An 18,293-nucleotide genomic window follows, 5' to 3' on the forward strand; every position below is an offset into this window, starting at 1 on the left:
AACATCTTTGAAGTCTTTTTCTGTCTCTTACAAAGATCTTTGGAGGAATCTGAGGAAACAGGTGCCGAGACATTCAGAGCCTCCAGGACAGACTCAATTAAGCTGTCTATATCTGAGATGGCAAGAGGAGTGTCCGGCTCCAAATGTGACTCCCCATCAGTCCTTGTCTGAGATCTGCCCATCCTCTGCAAGTTCCGACTCTTCATCAGAGTCTGGAAGCAAAGGGACATCCGATAGCCTTGAGGGAAGGTGGGAGGCAAGCTGGGTGAAAAACTTGTCTAGAGACTCAGGCAGCCGCAAGTCCCTGGAGGGAAGAGAGAGAGTTTACTAAGTCCCTTGCCCAGGATACATGCATGCTGCGCAAATAGGCTCAGCATGACCTGGGAGGAGCCTGGATGCCAAGAAAGCATTCTTGGAAGTGGAAGGAGCCTTGGTAGTTGCCTGCGCAGAGCACAATTTGGGGCCCTCCCTAGTAGGATCAGCCATAGTACCCTAAAGGAGTAACCCTTGAAGCAGAGGGTAAGTTAATTACCTTTTCTCTTTTTTATTTTCTCCATTAATGGCCGTGTCTGTCACATAAAAACGGCGCGAAGAGCGAGGCACGCACTACAGCGTGGCATATTGATGTCACCGCCAAATGGCTCCAAATTTTAAAAATGGCCCAGGGGTAGTGGTGAGCGGTGGCGGAAACGCTACTGGACCGGGGTCTGCCAGAGAGACTCAGACACCTGCTCCCCCCCAAGTATGGAGAGCTAAGCCGTGGCTCCTGTCTCCAGCCTGCCTGAGGGCGCAGGGAACAGAGCCACTGTCCCTGAATAATACCCTGTGACACTTGAGGCTGAACAGGAATTCCTGCCCGGGGGAACCTGTGGAGAAAAAAGGAGAAGAATTAAAAGAAATTAAAAAGGATATAAGAAAAAACAAAACTCCCCTAAAGGGAGAGTGTCCTCTTCCCATAAGGACACTAAAACAACTGGGGAGTGACAGCCTCCTGGAGGGGTTGTGGCCTACAGGGATAGGTGGGCTGGCCCCCTGGGAGGACTGTTGAAGTTCTGTTTTTTTAGTGTCCTTTCCTCCCAGAAGGTAAAGTTAACCCTCCAGTGCCTGTGTCCCCCTGAGATGAGAGACTTGTTTGAGGTCCTTTTAGCAGTCAAATATGTTCCCAGTCCTCATGTTTTACAATGTGCTATTGAGATTCCTTTGCCATGCTGATATATATGGTAGTACCACTGGAGGGTTTACCTCAAAAAAGCTACTACAGAGAGAAGATACAGGGGGTCATTTATAAAGTTTGCACAGCGCATATTTATTCGCAAATGGTTGTATTGCCCATGTTTTTTCCTGAACGCTAATATATTGCACTGCTCTGTCCGTCTTTCCGGTTTTTGCGAATTAGCATTGTGAATACATTTTTGCAAATAGAGACGGGTGTTTGCGTGAGTGCGTCCACTGTGTGAGGTTGTTGTGCGTGAAAATATCGTTGACAGCAACTTTAATTTACAATTACCAAAACTGTTTTGTGAATATTTTCTCCACCACCAAAGTTGTGGCGTAATTCAAACGTGGAGTATGCACATAAATATTCACAATTTGTGATTTTTTTTTTTACATATTTAAAATGCTCTTATAGACATTCGCATTGTGAAAAAGAATTCGCAATTCTGTTTGATCACTTATTCAGCTTTATTAATGTAACCGTGTGCAGGAAAAATATATTCACTATACAAACCAATCTGCCCTGCGCAAAGTTCATAAATGAGCTTAACAGACTTTTACATCCTTAGGGAGTGAAGGAACGAACTTTCAAAAAAATATTCTGGTTTATCTGTACTACCAGCTAGATGCCACTATGATTGAACAAAATGTAAAATTAGCCACAATATACTGTAGATCTCTCATATTGTGAATAGAGTCGTTTTCTATGTGCTGGCAAAAAAATAACAAAGTTGGTATAAAGGTGATACATTTATTGGCTAATCCATCTTTATACCACCTTTTTGTTATTTATTTGCCCTATGGCTAACACTGTACTTTTTCTATAAGATGGCAAAATGTATAAGGGGCGGAAAGTGAATAAAAATGCCCAATTGCCCATATATTTTGGCATGTCCACCATTTAAATAGGGAGTCTTGGAGACTCGGGGTAAATAGAAGATTGTGTAATATGGGTGCAGCAGGAGTGTGAAGAGATTGTAGGCCCAGATTTTTTATTAGGAATCCCATATTTTCAGAGTATGTTCTAAACACATGCTAGCCTCTTTAGGCCTCAATGTAGGGGCAAATTAATGTTGCAGGAGAATTGGGGGTGTAGAAAAATTGCTTCCAAAGAAACCCAGCTGGGGCAATCCTCTATGGTGTGTAATGTTAGGACTTGGAATAGCTGTGTGGCTTTAAAATAATAAAATAGGCATTTGCGTAGGCCTAAGCCTCCCTTGTGTTAGGGGTGGTGTAATGTAATTTTATTACCCCTTGGAGTTTTCCCAGACTAGACAAAACAGAAATTTTAGATAAAAATTTCTCCAGTTCACCAAATGGGATCAATACAGGCAAGGTCCTAAATTAGGGTTGCCACCTGGCCGGTATTTTATTGGCCTGGTCGGTAAAAAATTATGGCTGATCCCAATGTTATTAATTGGGAAAAAAGATAAATATATATGAAGGGCAACCCTATCCTAAATAAATACAAAAGCTTTGGTAGAAGGGTCATTTTGACCAAGTTTAATTATCCTATCCCGGAGATGTAGTAGGGGCCCCAATTTTCTACGCGCAAATTTACGTTTTTAAACATTGGGATGTAGTTGAATTTGTAAAGAGTGTCATATGAATTTGTTATCTGAAATCCCAGACGGGAGATAAAGTGAGGTTGCCATCGGAATTCAAAATTCAATTGACTGTTGGTGGGAGGTTAATATTTAACACCTTTGTTTTACTTTGATTGATATGGAGGCCTGAATAGAGCCAAAGAGATTCAGTAACCTATATAGATTTGGGAACGAGGTCTGCAAACAATGAAGGTCTAATCGTCATTGAAGTGACTAATTTCATGGTGGCAACTCCTCCTTCCAATCCCATAATATCTGGGTTAGACCTGATGGCTCAATAGCGATGTTTAATAAGATTGGAGAGAGGGCACAACCCTGCCCCGATAGTGAATGGATGTGAGGAAAACCCCATTATGTTAACCAAGGCTGATGGACTGCTATATTTCAATTTAATTCTAGGGATGGGCTAATTTTTTCGCCTAGTTTTGTCGAAAAAATGACGCCTATAGACTTGTATGGTGTTGTGATCAAAACAAAAAAAAATGTTGACACCCATAGACGTTAATGTGAGTCGGCGACGAATTTTTGGCCAAACGAAACGGGTCAAATTCACCCACCCCTATTTAATTCAAGATAGTAGGTTAGCACTGGACCCCATCTTCCTAAGGTGTAATACAAATAAGCACAAGTAATTTGTGTAAAATGTGTAATTTAGTTCGTTGCATAGGGACAATCAAGCGTCGGAGGCTTGACATCCTGGGACACTTGAGCTTTATATATAATGGAAGGCCTATAATTTTTGCGATTGTATAGATCAGAATCTGGCTTGGGGATGGCTAATATTTTGGCCTGTAAGGATTCAGGGCATACCAGTGTCCTACATCTAAGGCTGTTCAACATCGATGTTAGGTATGAAGTCAATTTAGGAGCAAACTTTCTGTAATATGCATTATTGAGGCCATCTAGGCATAGGACGTTGCTACATCTTTGCCCATCAATTTGAATACATAATGGATACAGTATAATGTTTATTCAATTTTAGTGATATAAATGTACATTTATAAGTTTAATGGAAGGTCCCATCAACATCTTCTGTGGGAGTTAAATTCCACCTCAAGCCTTTATTTTTACCTTCGCCATTATGTCCAATCAGGGCGTTGGATCCTTGTATGTGTTTGGAATAAATTTTTATTCCTAGTATTGGAGTGCCGTCCTTTTCTTTGGATGTCTATGTCAATCAGAGGTTTACTTCTCTTGAAAACAAAGATAAACGTTGTGCTTTGTGCAGCATCCCACCCATCTATAATATTAACTATTCAATAAAGCTGTGTTTACCGCTGTGCCCTTATTTATTATATATAAAACATATACCATAGCACTTTACAGAGATTATACATTGCACATCATTCACATAAATCCAGTCTCCAGTACAGCTTACAGTCTAAAGTCCTTATTGTATTCATACACTTTTTTTCAGGAACCCTAGGTAGAAGTAATGGCACACTCAATACTGATATACACAATTCCTTGGGGCAATAACAAGTACTAGTAATAACTTTGTTTCAAAATTTGTGAGAGCGCACAGCTTAGAGGGAATATTGAGGACCCTTGATGTCTGCTGCTGCTTCTTCACCCTGCCAGTCAGTGTCTCCTCCTCTCGTAGCACCGACCTCTCCCACTCCAGTGCCCCCTGGATGACCTGCTACTCCAACCTGGACTCCTCACCCACCCCATTCTCCTCACATTCGCTGGCCTGTGCCTCTTGCTACTTGCTGCTCCTGACTGAAATCCCTGCTTCTTGACACACTCATCACACATCATCAATATACATACATTGCACAGCACCCCATTACACACCCCACACAAATATTAAAGGGGGTCTGTGGTCGAAACCTATAATTTTTGTTAGGCTTTGGAGAATACATAGGGCTGGTAGTGTGGCGCGCACACATTGACCTGGCCTCTGTAAACATAACTGCCTACTGTTTTTTTATTGGTGGGTGGGCAGGTCAGGCAGAAGAGAAGGCCGCTGTCCGCGAAGGGTTTCAGCATAAGTGAACTAAGTGGATTAGAGCATCAAAACGGCTAAAAAAAATGCATTGCAATTAAAAATATAAGTATAATCATTCTCCAAAGCCTAAGAAAGATGATAGTTTTTGACCACGGATCCCCTTTAAATAGCAAAAAAAACAGATTAAAAAGCCTTAAGGGTGTCAAATCTATAAGATTATTGTTGGGGGTAGAATAGACCATATCAATTTACATAAAGCATGGCTAGTACAGGATTTATACAAGCAATCTGCATCTTAATATCATATTGCAATCTAGCACTTAGTGGTACAGTGTATCCCCCCACCCCAGCAAGTAGCACAGTGAATCCCCCATACCACATCATCAGCACAGTGTATGTACCCCCTCCCTCCAGCAGCACAGTGAATCTCAATACATTTTTAGTAGGGATGCACAGAATCCACTATTTTGGATTCGGCTGAACCCCCGAATCCTTTGTGAACGATTCGGCCGAATACTGAACCGAATCCTAATTTGCATATAGAAATCTAGCACCAAGTGGTACAGTGCATTTGCATATGCAAATTAGGGGTGGGAAGGGGAAAACATTTTTTACTTCCTTGTTTTGTGACAAAAAATCACGCATTTCCCTCCCCGCCCCTAATTTGCATATGCAAATTAGGATTTGGATTCAGCCGAATCCGAATCCTGCTGAAAAAGGCTGAATCCTGAACCGAATCCTGGATTTGGTGCATCTCCAATTTTTTAAGATGGGGTCATCTAAGAAAAAACTAAGAAAATTGAAATGTTGCTTAGAATGAATCATTCTGTAATATGAACCAGTCCTTTAAGTTGAGATGAAACTAGAGTAGTGTAGGGCTCAACCCATAGCCAAGCCCATGCAAACTGGGGCAGGTTAATGGCCGTTATATTTGCAATGGCATTCCTGGCAATTACACATAGGGCCGATTTACAAACACTGTTGCTGAATTACCCCGTTGTGTTACCCTTAGTAACCAATCACAACATTGCTTTCATTTTCTAATTTGTTCAAAGCAAATTGCTGTTCGATCTCTATTGGCAATTGCACTTGATCAAATAATGCATTTGCTTATTTATTGTGTTCATATGATTAACAGGCAGATAAATGTAGAAAGACTGGACAGATACCAAACACTCGTTTTTTTTTTTTTGATAAACATCTTTCCTTTATCATTTTATTATAAAACACACAATAAAAATTAGAATTTCAGAAAAATATATAATATTTACTGTATTAAACAAAGGCACAAAACATTATTTAATGATTACTAGCCATTCTTAATATATTGCCAACATTTGCAAATGACAGTAGCTTAATTGGGAAGTTTTAATTTCGGGATTTTCATGAATCGTGTAGTTTTCTGATGTTGTATAATAGGAACTCGTGCAGAATCCATAGAGACTTTAAACCAACATGATTCAATAAGTAAATATGCAACATTCAACCTATGCAACCTAATTCAATTAGGGGATAAGCAATACACAGAGTGCCATGCCCAGAACCCAGAAGCTTAGGTCCTTAAAAGTTGCATGTATATATATTTGTATATATTTATTTTTCTCACTTGCTTACTACATGCATGAGAAAAGTGTTTTAAATTGTACTAGGCCCAAGCTGAATATCCAGTGTATTTGGTTGGAGCTGCTGAGCCTCGCAAGAGCTGTGCATGGAAGACAGAATCCATTTCTTGCCTGTCACTTGCTGCAGATGAGAGGACAGTCTGGTTCCTGCGGAAGCTCTGTGCAAATTCCCTCTGTCTCCTTCAGAAATTCTGAATATGAAATGCTCAGTTTCTGAAAGGATGTCTCCACACCACTGTCACATGTACTTTCAGTCTCCTGATGCTTAAGGTAACTGATATCATCCATGGAGGAGTCTGCACAAAGAAAAAGGAAATTAAAAAAATATTTCAGAAAGTAATTATTGCACTAAACTGAGCAGCACTGCTAAATATATGGAGGTAGCTATAGTCTACAGCTGTCCATCTGTTACATCAGCAGCAAGATGCAGCTACAGGCAAACAGGTGTTTTAGCAGAAATAAACAACGTTTGTGATTTCTCTGCCAATTTCTCTGTTATTATCCCCTATAATATATTATTTACAGCTAACCAGCCAGCCAACTACTGTAATCCATATAAAAGAAATAGGTCTTTCTCTTCAAAATATGACAAGATGCCTATGATTTTTAATAGCATTATATGTATATATTTTGGCCAAAAGTATCTGGATACCTGTGTGTCCAATATCTAATTCCAATGCTGCTATTAGACATTGGAACATCATTTGTGGGATCTGATCCAATTTAGTCACAAGTCATTTGACAAGTTGAGGTCAAAATAGTTCAGGTTGAGGTCAGGGCTGCAAAGCTACTAGTACAATAATTCACCATAATTTGCTTATAATGGAACCAGGGACCCTAGTTTAACCCTTTCCCTGCCAGCCGTTTTGTCCTAGATGCGAACATCTACTGCCAAGCAGTTTTTAGATATTTTGCACTCTTTCACTTTAAGGGCCTTTCCTGGGGTGGTCTTTTAGTTAACCCAGGAAAACAATATATTGTTTTTTTCAGGACAACCTGAACTTTCACAATATGCAAGAATTTTGGTGTAATTCTACTTCTCTAAAAAAATATTGGATTCTAAGTGTCAAATAAAATGAAAAAAATCATGTTGCACGAAGAACAATCACATATATCAGAAACATCATTCATTTTACGTACGAGAACACAGCTGATTTAGAAAGGTCTATGTCTCCTGAACGCGACAATACCAAATATATATAGTTTTATGGAGATTTCTCACTTGTATAGCTCAAAATCTTACAAGCAGTACACAACCAAATTTCCAAAGCAACACTCCCCCAAACGGCATACTTTTGATTTCAAGGCCAAACATTCCACTAACAGTAGGTTTACCCAAGAAAACTACCCATTACTAGAAAGAACAGATTCTGGTGAATCAAAAATGGGTAGAAATATCTTTGTACTCCAAACCACCAAGTTGCAATTGTTTCCTAAAGTTATAGTGTTTTATAGAAATTGGTGAATTTTTTGAAAAATGACCTCAAAGCTTCCACTCTACAGCAACATATCTCCCACACATCATTAGGTATCAATGTAAAACACCCCAAATATAAAATCCTGGGTCCACTGAACAGTTTGATGCCCAATATGAATAGATGTACCCAAGCACGTGGCATAGGAGGCCCCAAAAGGAAGACCCCCCGTTTGTTCTGTAATTTCAGATACTGCAAAATCAACACATTTACATCGTTTTGGGGGGCGGCAAAGGTAGAAAACAGTACGTTCACCCCAGAAAACCATATATTTTCGGAAAGTACACATTCCCCTGAATCTAAATTGGGTATGCATGTCTTTCTACGCCAAAGTACCAAGCCGCAAATCATTCCTAAATTTGGTGATTTTGGGGACATTTCCAAAAATGACTTCAAAATTTCGACCCTGCAGCATCGTATTACCCACATACTTTTAGGTATCAAGACAAATCACCCCAAATATGAAAGCCTGGGGTCCTCTGAACAGTTTGATGCCCAATATGTATAGGTGTACCCAAGCACGTGGCGTATAGGGGCCCCAAAACGAAGACCCCCATATGGTCTGTCATTTCAGGTACTGCAAAATCAACACATTTACATTGTTTTGAGGGGGGCAAATGTAGAAAAAAGTAAGTTCACCCCAGAAAACCATATATTTTCGGAAAGTACACATTCCCACGGATCTAAATTGGGTATGCATGTCTTTGTACTCCAAAGTACCAAGCCGCAAACCATTCCTAAATTTGGTGATTTTGGGGACATTTCCAAAAATGACTTCAAAATTTCGACCCTGCAGCATCGTATTACCCACATACTTTTAGGTATCAAGACAAATCACCCCAAATATGAAAGCCTGGGGTCCTCTGAACAGTTTGATGCCCAATATGTATAGGTGTACCCAAGCATGTGGCATATAGGGGCCCTAAAAGGAAGACCCCCATATAGTCTGACATTTCAGGTACTGCAAAATCAACACATTTACATTGTTTTGGGGGGGCAAAAGTAGAAAACAGTAAGTTCACCCCAGAAAACCATATATTTTCGGAAAGTACACATTCCCACGAATTCAAATTGGGTATGCATGTCTTTCTACGCCAAAGTACCAAGCCGCAAATCATTCCTAAATTTGGTGATTTTGGTGACATTTCCAAAAATCACCTCAAAATATCTACCCTGCAGCATCGTATTACCCACATACTTTTAGGTATCAAGAGAAATCACCCCAAATATGAAAGCCTAGGGTCCTCTGAACAGTTTGATGCCCAATATGTATAGGTGTACCCAAGCACGTGGCATACAGGGGCCCCAAAAGGAAGACCCCCATATAGTCTGTCATTTCAGGTACTGCAAAATCAACACATTTACATCGTTAGGGGGGGGGCAAAAGTAGAAAACAGTAAGTTCACCCCAGAAAACCATATATTTTCGGAAAGTACACATTCCAACGAATCCAAATTGGGTATGCATGTCTTTCTACGCCAAAGTACCAAGCCGCAAACCATTCCTAAATTTGGTGCTTTAGGTGACATTTCCAAAAATCACCTCAAAATATCTACCCTGCAGCATCGTATTACCCACATACTTTTAGGTATCAAGACAAATCACCCCAAATATGAAAGCCTAGGGTCCTCTGAACAGTTTGATGCCCGATATGTATAGGTGTACCCAAGCACGTGGCATACAGGGGCCCCAAAAGGAAGACCCCCATATAGTCTGTCATTTCAGGTACTGCAAAATCAACACATTTACATCGATTTGGGGGGGGCAAAAGTAGAAAACAGTAAGTTCACCCCAGAAAACCATATATTTTCGGAAAGTACACATTCCAACGAATCCAAATTGGGTATGCATGTCTTTCTACGCCAAAGTACCAAGCCGCAAATCATTCCTAAATTTGGTGATTTAGGTGACATTTCCAAAAATCACCTCAAAATATCTACCCTGCAGCATCTTATTACACACATACTTTTAGGTATCAAGACAAATCACCCCAAATATGAAAGCCTAGGGTCCTCTGAACAGTTTGATGCCCAATATGTATAGGTGCACCCAAGCATGTGGCATATAGGGGCCCTAAAATGAAGACCCCCATATAGTCTGTCATTTCAGGTACTGCAAAATCAACACATTTACATCGATTTGGGGGGGGCAAAAGTAGAAAACAGTAAGTTCACCCCAGAAAAACCATATATTTTCGGAAAGTACACATTCCAACGAATCCAAATTGGGTATGCATGTCTTTCTACGCCAAAGTACCAAGCCGCAAATCATTCCTAAATTTGGTGATTTAGGTGACATTTCCAAAAATCACCTCAAAATATCTACCCTGCAGCATCGTATTACACACATACTTTTAGGTATCAAGACAAATCACCCCAAATATGAAAGCCTAGGGTCCTCTGAACAGTTTGATGCCCAATATGTATAGGTGTACCCAAGCATGTGGCATATAGGGGCCCTAAAATGAAGACCCCCATATAGTCTGTCATTTCAGGTACTGCAAAATCAACACATTTACATCGATTTGGGGGGGGCAAAAGTAGAAAACAGTAAGTTCACCCCAGAAAACCATATATTTTCGGAAAGTACACATTCCAACGAATCCAAATTGGGTATGCATGTCTTTCTACGCCAAAGTACCAAGCCGCAAATCATTCCTAAATTTGGTGATTTAGGTGACATTTCCAAAAATCACCTCAAAATATCTACTCTGCAGCATCGTATTACCCACATACTTTTAGGTATCAAGAGAAATCATCCCAAATATGAAAGCCTAGGGTCCTCTGAACAGTTTGATGCCCAATATGTATAGGTGTACCCAAGCACGTGGCATATAGGGGCCCTAAAAGGAAGACCCCCCCTTGTATGTTCTGTCATTTCAGGTACTGCAAAATCAACACATTTACATCGTTTTGGGGGGGGCAAAGGTAGCAAAAAGTAAGTTCACCCCAGAAAACCATATATTTTCGGAAAGTACACATTCCCACGAATCTAAATTGGGTATGCATGTCTTTCTACTACAAAGTACCAAGCCGCAAACCATTCCTAAATTTGGTGATTTTGGGGACATTTCCAAAAATGACTTCAAAATTTCGACCCTGCAGCATCGTATTACCCACATACTTTTAGGTATCAAGACAAATCACCCCAAATATGAAAGCCTGGGGTCCTCTGAACAGTTTGATGCCCAATATGTATAGGTGTACCCAAGCACGTGGCGTATAGGGGCCCCAAAACGAAGACCCCCATATGGTCTGTCATTTCAGGTACTGCAAAATCAACACATTTACATTGTTTTGAGGGGGGCAAATGTAGAAAAAAGTAAGTTCACCCCAGAAAACCATATATTTTCGGAAAGTACACATTCCCACGGATCTAAATTGGGTATGCATGTCTTTGTACTCCAAAGTACCAAGCCGCAAACCATTCCTAAATTTGGTGATTTTGGGGACATTTCCAAAAATGACTTCAAAATTTCGACCCTGCAGCATCGTATTACCCACATACTTTTAGGTATCAAGACAAATCACCCCAAATATGAAAGCCTGGGGTCCTCTGAACAGTTTGATGCCCAATATGTATAGGTGTACCCAAGCACGTGGCGTATAGGGGCCCCAAAACGAAGACCCCCATATGGTCTGTCATTTCAGGTACTGCAAAATCAACACATTTACATTGTTTTGAGGGGGGAAAATGTAGAAAAAAGTAAGTTCACCCCAGAAAACCATATATTTTCGGAAAGTACACATTCCCACGGATCTAAATTGGGTATGCATGTCTTTGTACTCCAAAGTACCAAGCCGCAAACCATTCCTAAATTTGGTGATTTGGGGGACATTTCCAAAAATGACTTCAAAATTTCGACCCTGCAGCATTGTATTACCCACATACTTTTAGGTATCAAGACAAATCACCCCAAATATGAAAGCCTGGGGTCCTCTGAACAGTTTGATGCCCAATATGTATAGGTGTACCCAAGCACGTGGCGTATAGGGGCCCCAAAACAAAGACCCCCATATGGTCTGTCATTTCAGGTACTGCAAAATCAACACATTTACATTGTTTTGGGGGGGGCAAAGGTAGAAAAAAGTGCGTTCACCCCATAAAACCATATATTTTTGGAAAGTACACATTCCTGCGAATCCAAATTGGGTATGCATGTCTTTGTACTCCAAAGTACCAAGTCGCAAGCCTTTCCTAAATTTGGCGATAAAAGCAACTGTTTTTACATTTCTGAAAATCGCCTAAAAATATTGCAATTGGCCGCATTTATCTCACCCAATTTCTTACATACAATTGTAAAACACCATAAATATTGATGCCAAGGGTCTACTGAACAGTTTGATGCCCAATATGCATAGATATACCAAGGCAGCTGGCATGTGCGGACCCCAAATAAAAATAGTGAATATGAGTTTTCTCCGCTGCCCATTCGCCTTCTGTGAACATAGACCCTTGACTTCATATTATTTGCCTCAAGACCCTCCTAACAGCAATGACCCCCCAAAACCATACATTTTTGGAAAGTACACATTCTGCCGATTCCAACAAAGATAACGACGTCTTTCTACACGAAACTACCAAACTGCAAAGCTTTTCTAAACATATAGGTTTTTACAACATTTCTGAAAATCGCCTAAAAATGTTGCAGTTTGCCGCATTTATCGGACACAATGTTTTACGTACAAAGAAAAATCTCTCTAAATATGGACGTCAGAGGTCTAATAAATAGTTTGATGCCCAATATGTATAGATTTACCAAAGTATGTGTTGTGTATGGACCCCAAATGAAAAACGTAACTATGAATTTTCACGCTAGCCAACTAAGCTGCAGAAAAGAGAACCCTAACTGTACGTTATGTGCCGTAAGACCCCCAAACTGTAAAAAGACCCCCAGAAACCCATATATTTTTGGAAAGCACATATTTTGGCGGATCAAACTAAGTAAAATCTATCTTTCTATACCAAAGCACCAAACAGCAAAACGATACTAAAGATACATAGGGAACAATAATGCAGGGATAAAATTGCAATAAAACCACAAAAATAGCGTAAATCAATGAAATAACAAAATAATTGTTCTGACAGCGTAATTAGTGGCCGAAATCGATTATCCAATAGTCACGCTGCCAAAATAACACGTTTTTAGGCAAAAAAAACAAAAGATAACAGTATAATGAATTCGTAAAAAAAAAAAAACACCTGTTTGTGTATACATATTTGTGCACTAATAAAAGTTATCTGAGTGTGCAAATACATGTAAATAAGTGTAAATAAGTGTAAATAACTGTACAAAAGGGACCAAGTGTGCTAAAATTAAAAAAAAAAAATTTAAAAAAATTCCAATCTTTACTAAAATGCATAAATGTACTGTAAGTATGTGTAGGTGCAGGTAAGTGTGTAAAAAAACGTGCACTTACCGTTTTTGGAGCAGGAGAATCGCTGTCTTCTTTGGAGGAGTCCTGGCAGCGTGTCTGCAGAGTTGCTGCGCAGCAGGAAGTGCGTGGGCGGCTCTGCAGGCAGGAAGAAGGTGAGTGTAGTAGCAGACGCTCCATGCGATGCGTCTGCTACTTTGAAGTCGGATCTGCGACAATCGAGTCGCAGATCCGACTTGACAGCCCCCCAGCCTCGTTGCCTAGGGGGCTGTCTTCTCTCCCCACTCTCTGCGGAGGCGGCAAAAGCCGCCGAAGCAGAGAGAGCGCTCAGCTGCTAAAGAACGTACAATGTACGTTCTTGGCAGCCTGAGCATTTGCCTGCCAGCACGTACGCCGTACGTGCTTGGCAGGCAAAGGGTTAAACCATAGAAATAGCCCCAAGACCACTATTATCCTTTACAAACATTACTATAGCCACTGTGCATTCAGGCACGTGGTGTATTCTCGGCATCTGCAAAGCCAGACTTTTCCATCAGATTGCTAGATGGTAAAACACCATTTATCACTCCAGAATATGTGCAGTTCCACTGCAACAGATGCAGGTGGCTTTTATACCTTTCAGAGCAGTGTACAAAATGTACAGACTCTGACTCCTAATTAACACAATGACATAAGCTTAATTATAGATTTAAAGGAAAACTATACCCCCAAAATGAACACTTAAGCAACAGATAGTTTACAACATATTAAGTGGCAAATGGCATATTAAAGAATCTTACCAAACTGGTCTATATATTTAAGTAAATATTGCTCTTACATCTCTTGCCTTGAACCACCATTTCTTGTTGGTCTGTGTGCTGCCTTAGAGATCACCTGACCAGAAATACTTCAACTCTAACTGTAACAGGAAGAAGTGTTGAAGCAAAAGACAGAACTCCGTCTGTTAATTGGCTCATGTGACCTAACAAGTATAGTTTGTATGGTATATCTAGTATAGGTAAATCTAAAAAAAAAAATGGTATGTATGTGTGCACAGTGAATCATACGATCCCAGGGGGTGGCCCTTATTTTTTAAAATGGCAATTTTCCATTTATGATTACCCAATGGCAGATACTACTAGAAAAGTATATTATTATGAAAATGGTTTATTTACATGAAGCAGGGTTTTACATAAGAACTGTTTTATGCAATATCTTTTTATAGAGACCTACATTGTTTGGGGGGTATAGTTTTCCTTTAAGGTGGCCATACACAGACCGAGAAAAGCTGATGACAGACACAGTCGGCAGCTTATTGCCCAGTGTATGGGGCCCTCCAATGGGCACAGATGTCAATAAGGCAGGCAGAAAAATCAGATTGCGGACTGCATTGGTTCGTTGATGCGGCCCTCAGTCTGCATTACCAGCGCTGAGATCTGATTGATTGGCCCTAGGGCCAGACAATTGTTTTGCAGACAGTTTGAAACTCACCAATGAGTGTTCCAACATACTAGAGGGAACATTCTTGGAGCAAAGCAGTGTACCTGAAAAGAAAATCACTCAGACATCGAGAGAACACAAAAATTCACACAATAAATGGTCACATATACAGTATTCACCTCTCCTCTGTGCAGCAATCGGTGCCTCTGAAGAAGTAGTAGCCCCAGACAACGTAAGGATACCTTGTGACTGCTCAATGGCCTCAATAGCTTCAGTGTAATGCATCCGTTTTAATGCATCTAGGAGTTCTCTTATGGTTCCACCAGAAACCTTCAACAAAAACAACCAAGTGTTCATTTGAACATGAATTAATCTGATGTATAGGCACTATATATATAATGGCTAGAGGGCAGAAGCACATTTACGTCATACTTTTTTTCTGTAGCGCCTGCAGGTTAACACATGCAATGGCCCACACCATTGTAAAAAAGATATTACAAAGGGGTGCAAAGTGAATCTGATTAGTTGGTTGGCATTCTGGTGACAAACATTTTTTGGACCAAGGCATTTTGGTACTATATACATAGTTATAGCTGAGAAAAGTTAAATGACAAATATGGGGAGAGTTACTTTAACTTGGCAGTTAAGAGTGGAAGAGCTTAAACTGGACATCCCTTAATTACTGTAACTTGTTTTTTTTCTCAAGCTGGGCCCAAAGTATTGGCAAACATTCATAACAAACCAGAGCTTTAATTACAGTATTTAAAAACTGGGTAAATAAAAATATATTTTTTTTTATATTATAGTTAGTTACCCTACTTCCTGCTTTTCAGCTCTCTTGGTTTCCACTGATTGGTTACCAGGCATTAACCAATCAGTGACTTGGTGGAGGGTCACACGGTCACAACTGTTTGCTTTTGATTTTGAGCTGAATGCTGAGCATCAATTGCAAACTCACTGCACAGTTATGTCCCATGTGGCCCCCCTTCATATATATTATATATTACATTTTTGGCTAATTAGAAACATTTTTTAACTTGCACAGCATATTTATCTATTTTATTTATCTATCTATTTATCCAGTTTTTATTTTTACACTGAACTGTTCCTTAAAAGTAATATATTTATATTAACTATCGTAGTGTTTCTGAAGCAAAATGGATACTGAACTAATACATAGTGCTCACCTCAAAGTTGTCTAGTAATGTTTTAGATGGGAGGGGACTTAGCCTGAAAGCATTGTTCAGCATCCCAAGACCCAGCTTCTGTGCTAAGGTGGCCCAGTTCTTGTCCAAATCCTGGCTTTCTAACAAGTTGTACAGCTTCTGATTTACTTCTTTGCTTAGGTTTTTCATGTCACCTTGAGAGTAAAGAAATAATTTAAGATAAACGGAAACTAATATGCCTATTGAATGAACAATTCATGATTCATTGAGTATCACATTATTAAATGCAGTCTTCATTTTATTGCCTTTTTGACTATAGTAATAAAAATAGTGTACAAATCATAACCAAACCCCAAATCATAAGTGCACCTCAAATCTACTGATATTACATAGTAAGCAGGCTATAGGCAATGATTAACACACACAGACAAAAAGTGGAACCAAGGAAAGACATAGAAAGCTATTTCACAGTTCTGCTATACCTTACACACCTATTCTGGGTCCCCAACAACTCCATGGACACTCTAAAAGGGATACACTAGACATCAACTTTCTACACTTATGGGATTTCGTGGTGCTAAAATGAAACTCAGCTCAGCCAACACAATATACATAACAACAAAGACTTTCCACCACAATGACCTCCCCTAGATTTGGGCCCTGGATCACTGCAAATATAATCACAATAGCAGGTAGGTTTTGGTAGGTAGACCAAAACATAATGCCCTTTATGCAATGTAAAGATCAACACAAAATCCCAAATGCACAATTGTTTCATGACCTGCAAATTAGACATTTTGTGGAATCTAAAATGAACAATCAATACCTTGTGTCAGGGAGTCTTCAGGGGCTACTTCTGACCTGTAAGGCATGCCATTCAGTATTTCAAGTACCTAAAAATTTGAAGGAGAAAGTAACAAATTTAAACAACATAACAGAAAAGATAATCTCACTCTTATATATGTGTTTTTTACACTTTGAAATCACAATGCCTTTTCTGTTTGTCCTTTCTAATTATATATTATAATACCTAATATAGGAGCAGATAACAGTCAAGCCTAGCATTGTTGCTTGTTTCATTTACTAAAAGTTTATATCATTGTATTCTTTAGAAAGCCTTCTAAAGAATATAGAAAAAAGCACTATGCAATGTACAAGATTAGTGCAGATAAATATTGTAATAATAAAGCCACAACATGCAGCAGCCCCTTGCCTCGTTGCAGTTAGCTATGTCCAGAGGTTTTGTGCCTGGTACAATGCCTTCATCTACATCATCTTCATCTTGGGTATCTTCAAAGCTATAGAGTGGTTCAAAGCTTTCAATGAAAGAATCGGCACCTACAGCAAAATAATTACTTTTTAGTCAAAGATAACAATCGTCAAAAAGGATTAAATCTATGTATGAAGCATTGAGTTTAGGTATAAATAAAAGACCAGACATGTAGTAAAGCAGCTGGACAGGCCTTCTGTGTCCAGATATCTGCAAGCTACACCTACATGGAAGCACAAGTTTAGTAACTGGTCTGTAAAATCTCCAGACATTCCTGCAGGGGTGTAAATGAAAGGATATGGGGTCTCCTCTGGGACCTGGAGCATATTATCTTATCCTTGTGTTGCTATCTTATTTTTGTTAGAAACCCCTCAATCATACCTGCGGCTTTGAGAAGTGCTGTCAGCTTTGTAGAGCTTCTTCCAACTGCTATGTGAAGCGGTGTATTTCCATCATATGTGGTACTATCAACACATGCATCTCCCTGATGGGATTCAGAAGGGATTAAATGTTAGCAGACATTTGAAATGACACTGCTAGTTTTTTAGAAGACAGAGTTAAAGAGTGCCAAGCTCACCTCCAGAAGAAGACAGCCAGCTAAAGATATGTTTTCTTGTTCTACAGCCAAATGCAACGCATTTTTTCCTGATTTCTGTTCCTGAGCATTTACATCTGCTCCTGCTGATATCAATAGCCGGAGGCACGACATGCAATTTGCAAGTACAGCAACATGGATTGGATTCAAGCCTGATATCAAACAAAGTGTGCTCAGGTCATACAATTCTACTGCATACCATACCTGTAAAATAGTAGCATCATCCACCTCTATCGTGCAGATTGTTTAGCACATACAAACAGTGAAAGCAGTGATGCGTAATTAATCGCTTACCATCATTGTTTGGAAGGTTGATGATCTCCAGCGTCTTTTTGTGTTTAAGCAGTAAACTTAATGTCAAGGCATCCCCTTCTTTACAAGCCAGATGTAGGACTGAGTTGCCATCACGGTCCAAGAGCAATGGGTCACCTCCAGCTTCTAGAATATCTTGCACAGTGTCGACTTGTTGGGTGATCACAGCCAAATGCAGTGGAGCCTAGAAATGCACAAAAACCATGGTGGCCACTGAAAGACACCCCAAATATTCTTATCTGGTAGTGGTTGTGGTTAAAGAGGCAGTATACCCTCTTGTTCAACA

The 18,293-nt window shown here is 39.8% G+C and overlaps 1 protein-coding gene across 1 annotated transcript in view; it reads right to left on the reverse strand.

Annotated features, from left to right (window-relative positions):
- Positions 1 to 5,952: 5,952 nt before the first annotated feature.
- The window catches only part of nfkb1.L (nuclear factor of kappa light polypeptide gene enhancer in B-cells 1 L homeolog), a 64,755-nt gene continuing 52,414 nt past the window's right edge, over positions 5,953 to 18,293 (reverse strand). The window contains 8 exon segments of the mRNA NM_001094339.1: positions 5,953 to 6,691; positions 14,844 to 14,994; positions 15,852 to 16,024; positions 16,657 to 16,723; positions 17,044 to 17,168; positions 17,482 to 17,584; positions 17,678 to 17,847; positions 17,990 to 18,191. Of these exon segments, the coding sequence (NP_001087808.1) occupies positions 6,510 to 6,691; positions 14,844 to 14,994; positions 15,852 to 16,024; positions 16,657 to 16,723; positions 17,044 to 17,168; positions 17,482 to 17,584; positions 17,678 to 17,847; positions 17,990 to 18,191 (1,173 nt within the window). The 3' untranslated portion in view covers positions 5,953 to 6,509.

Source organism: Xenopus laevis, chromosome 1L (genome assembly GCF_017654675.1).
Source record: "Xenopus laevis strain J_2021 chromosome 1L, Xenopus_laevis_v10.1, whole genome shotgun sequence".
Lineage (NCBI taxonomy): Eukaryota > Metazoa > Chordata > Amphibia > Anura > Pipidae > Xenopus > Xenopus laevis.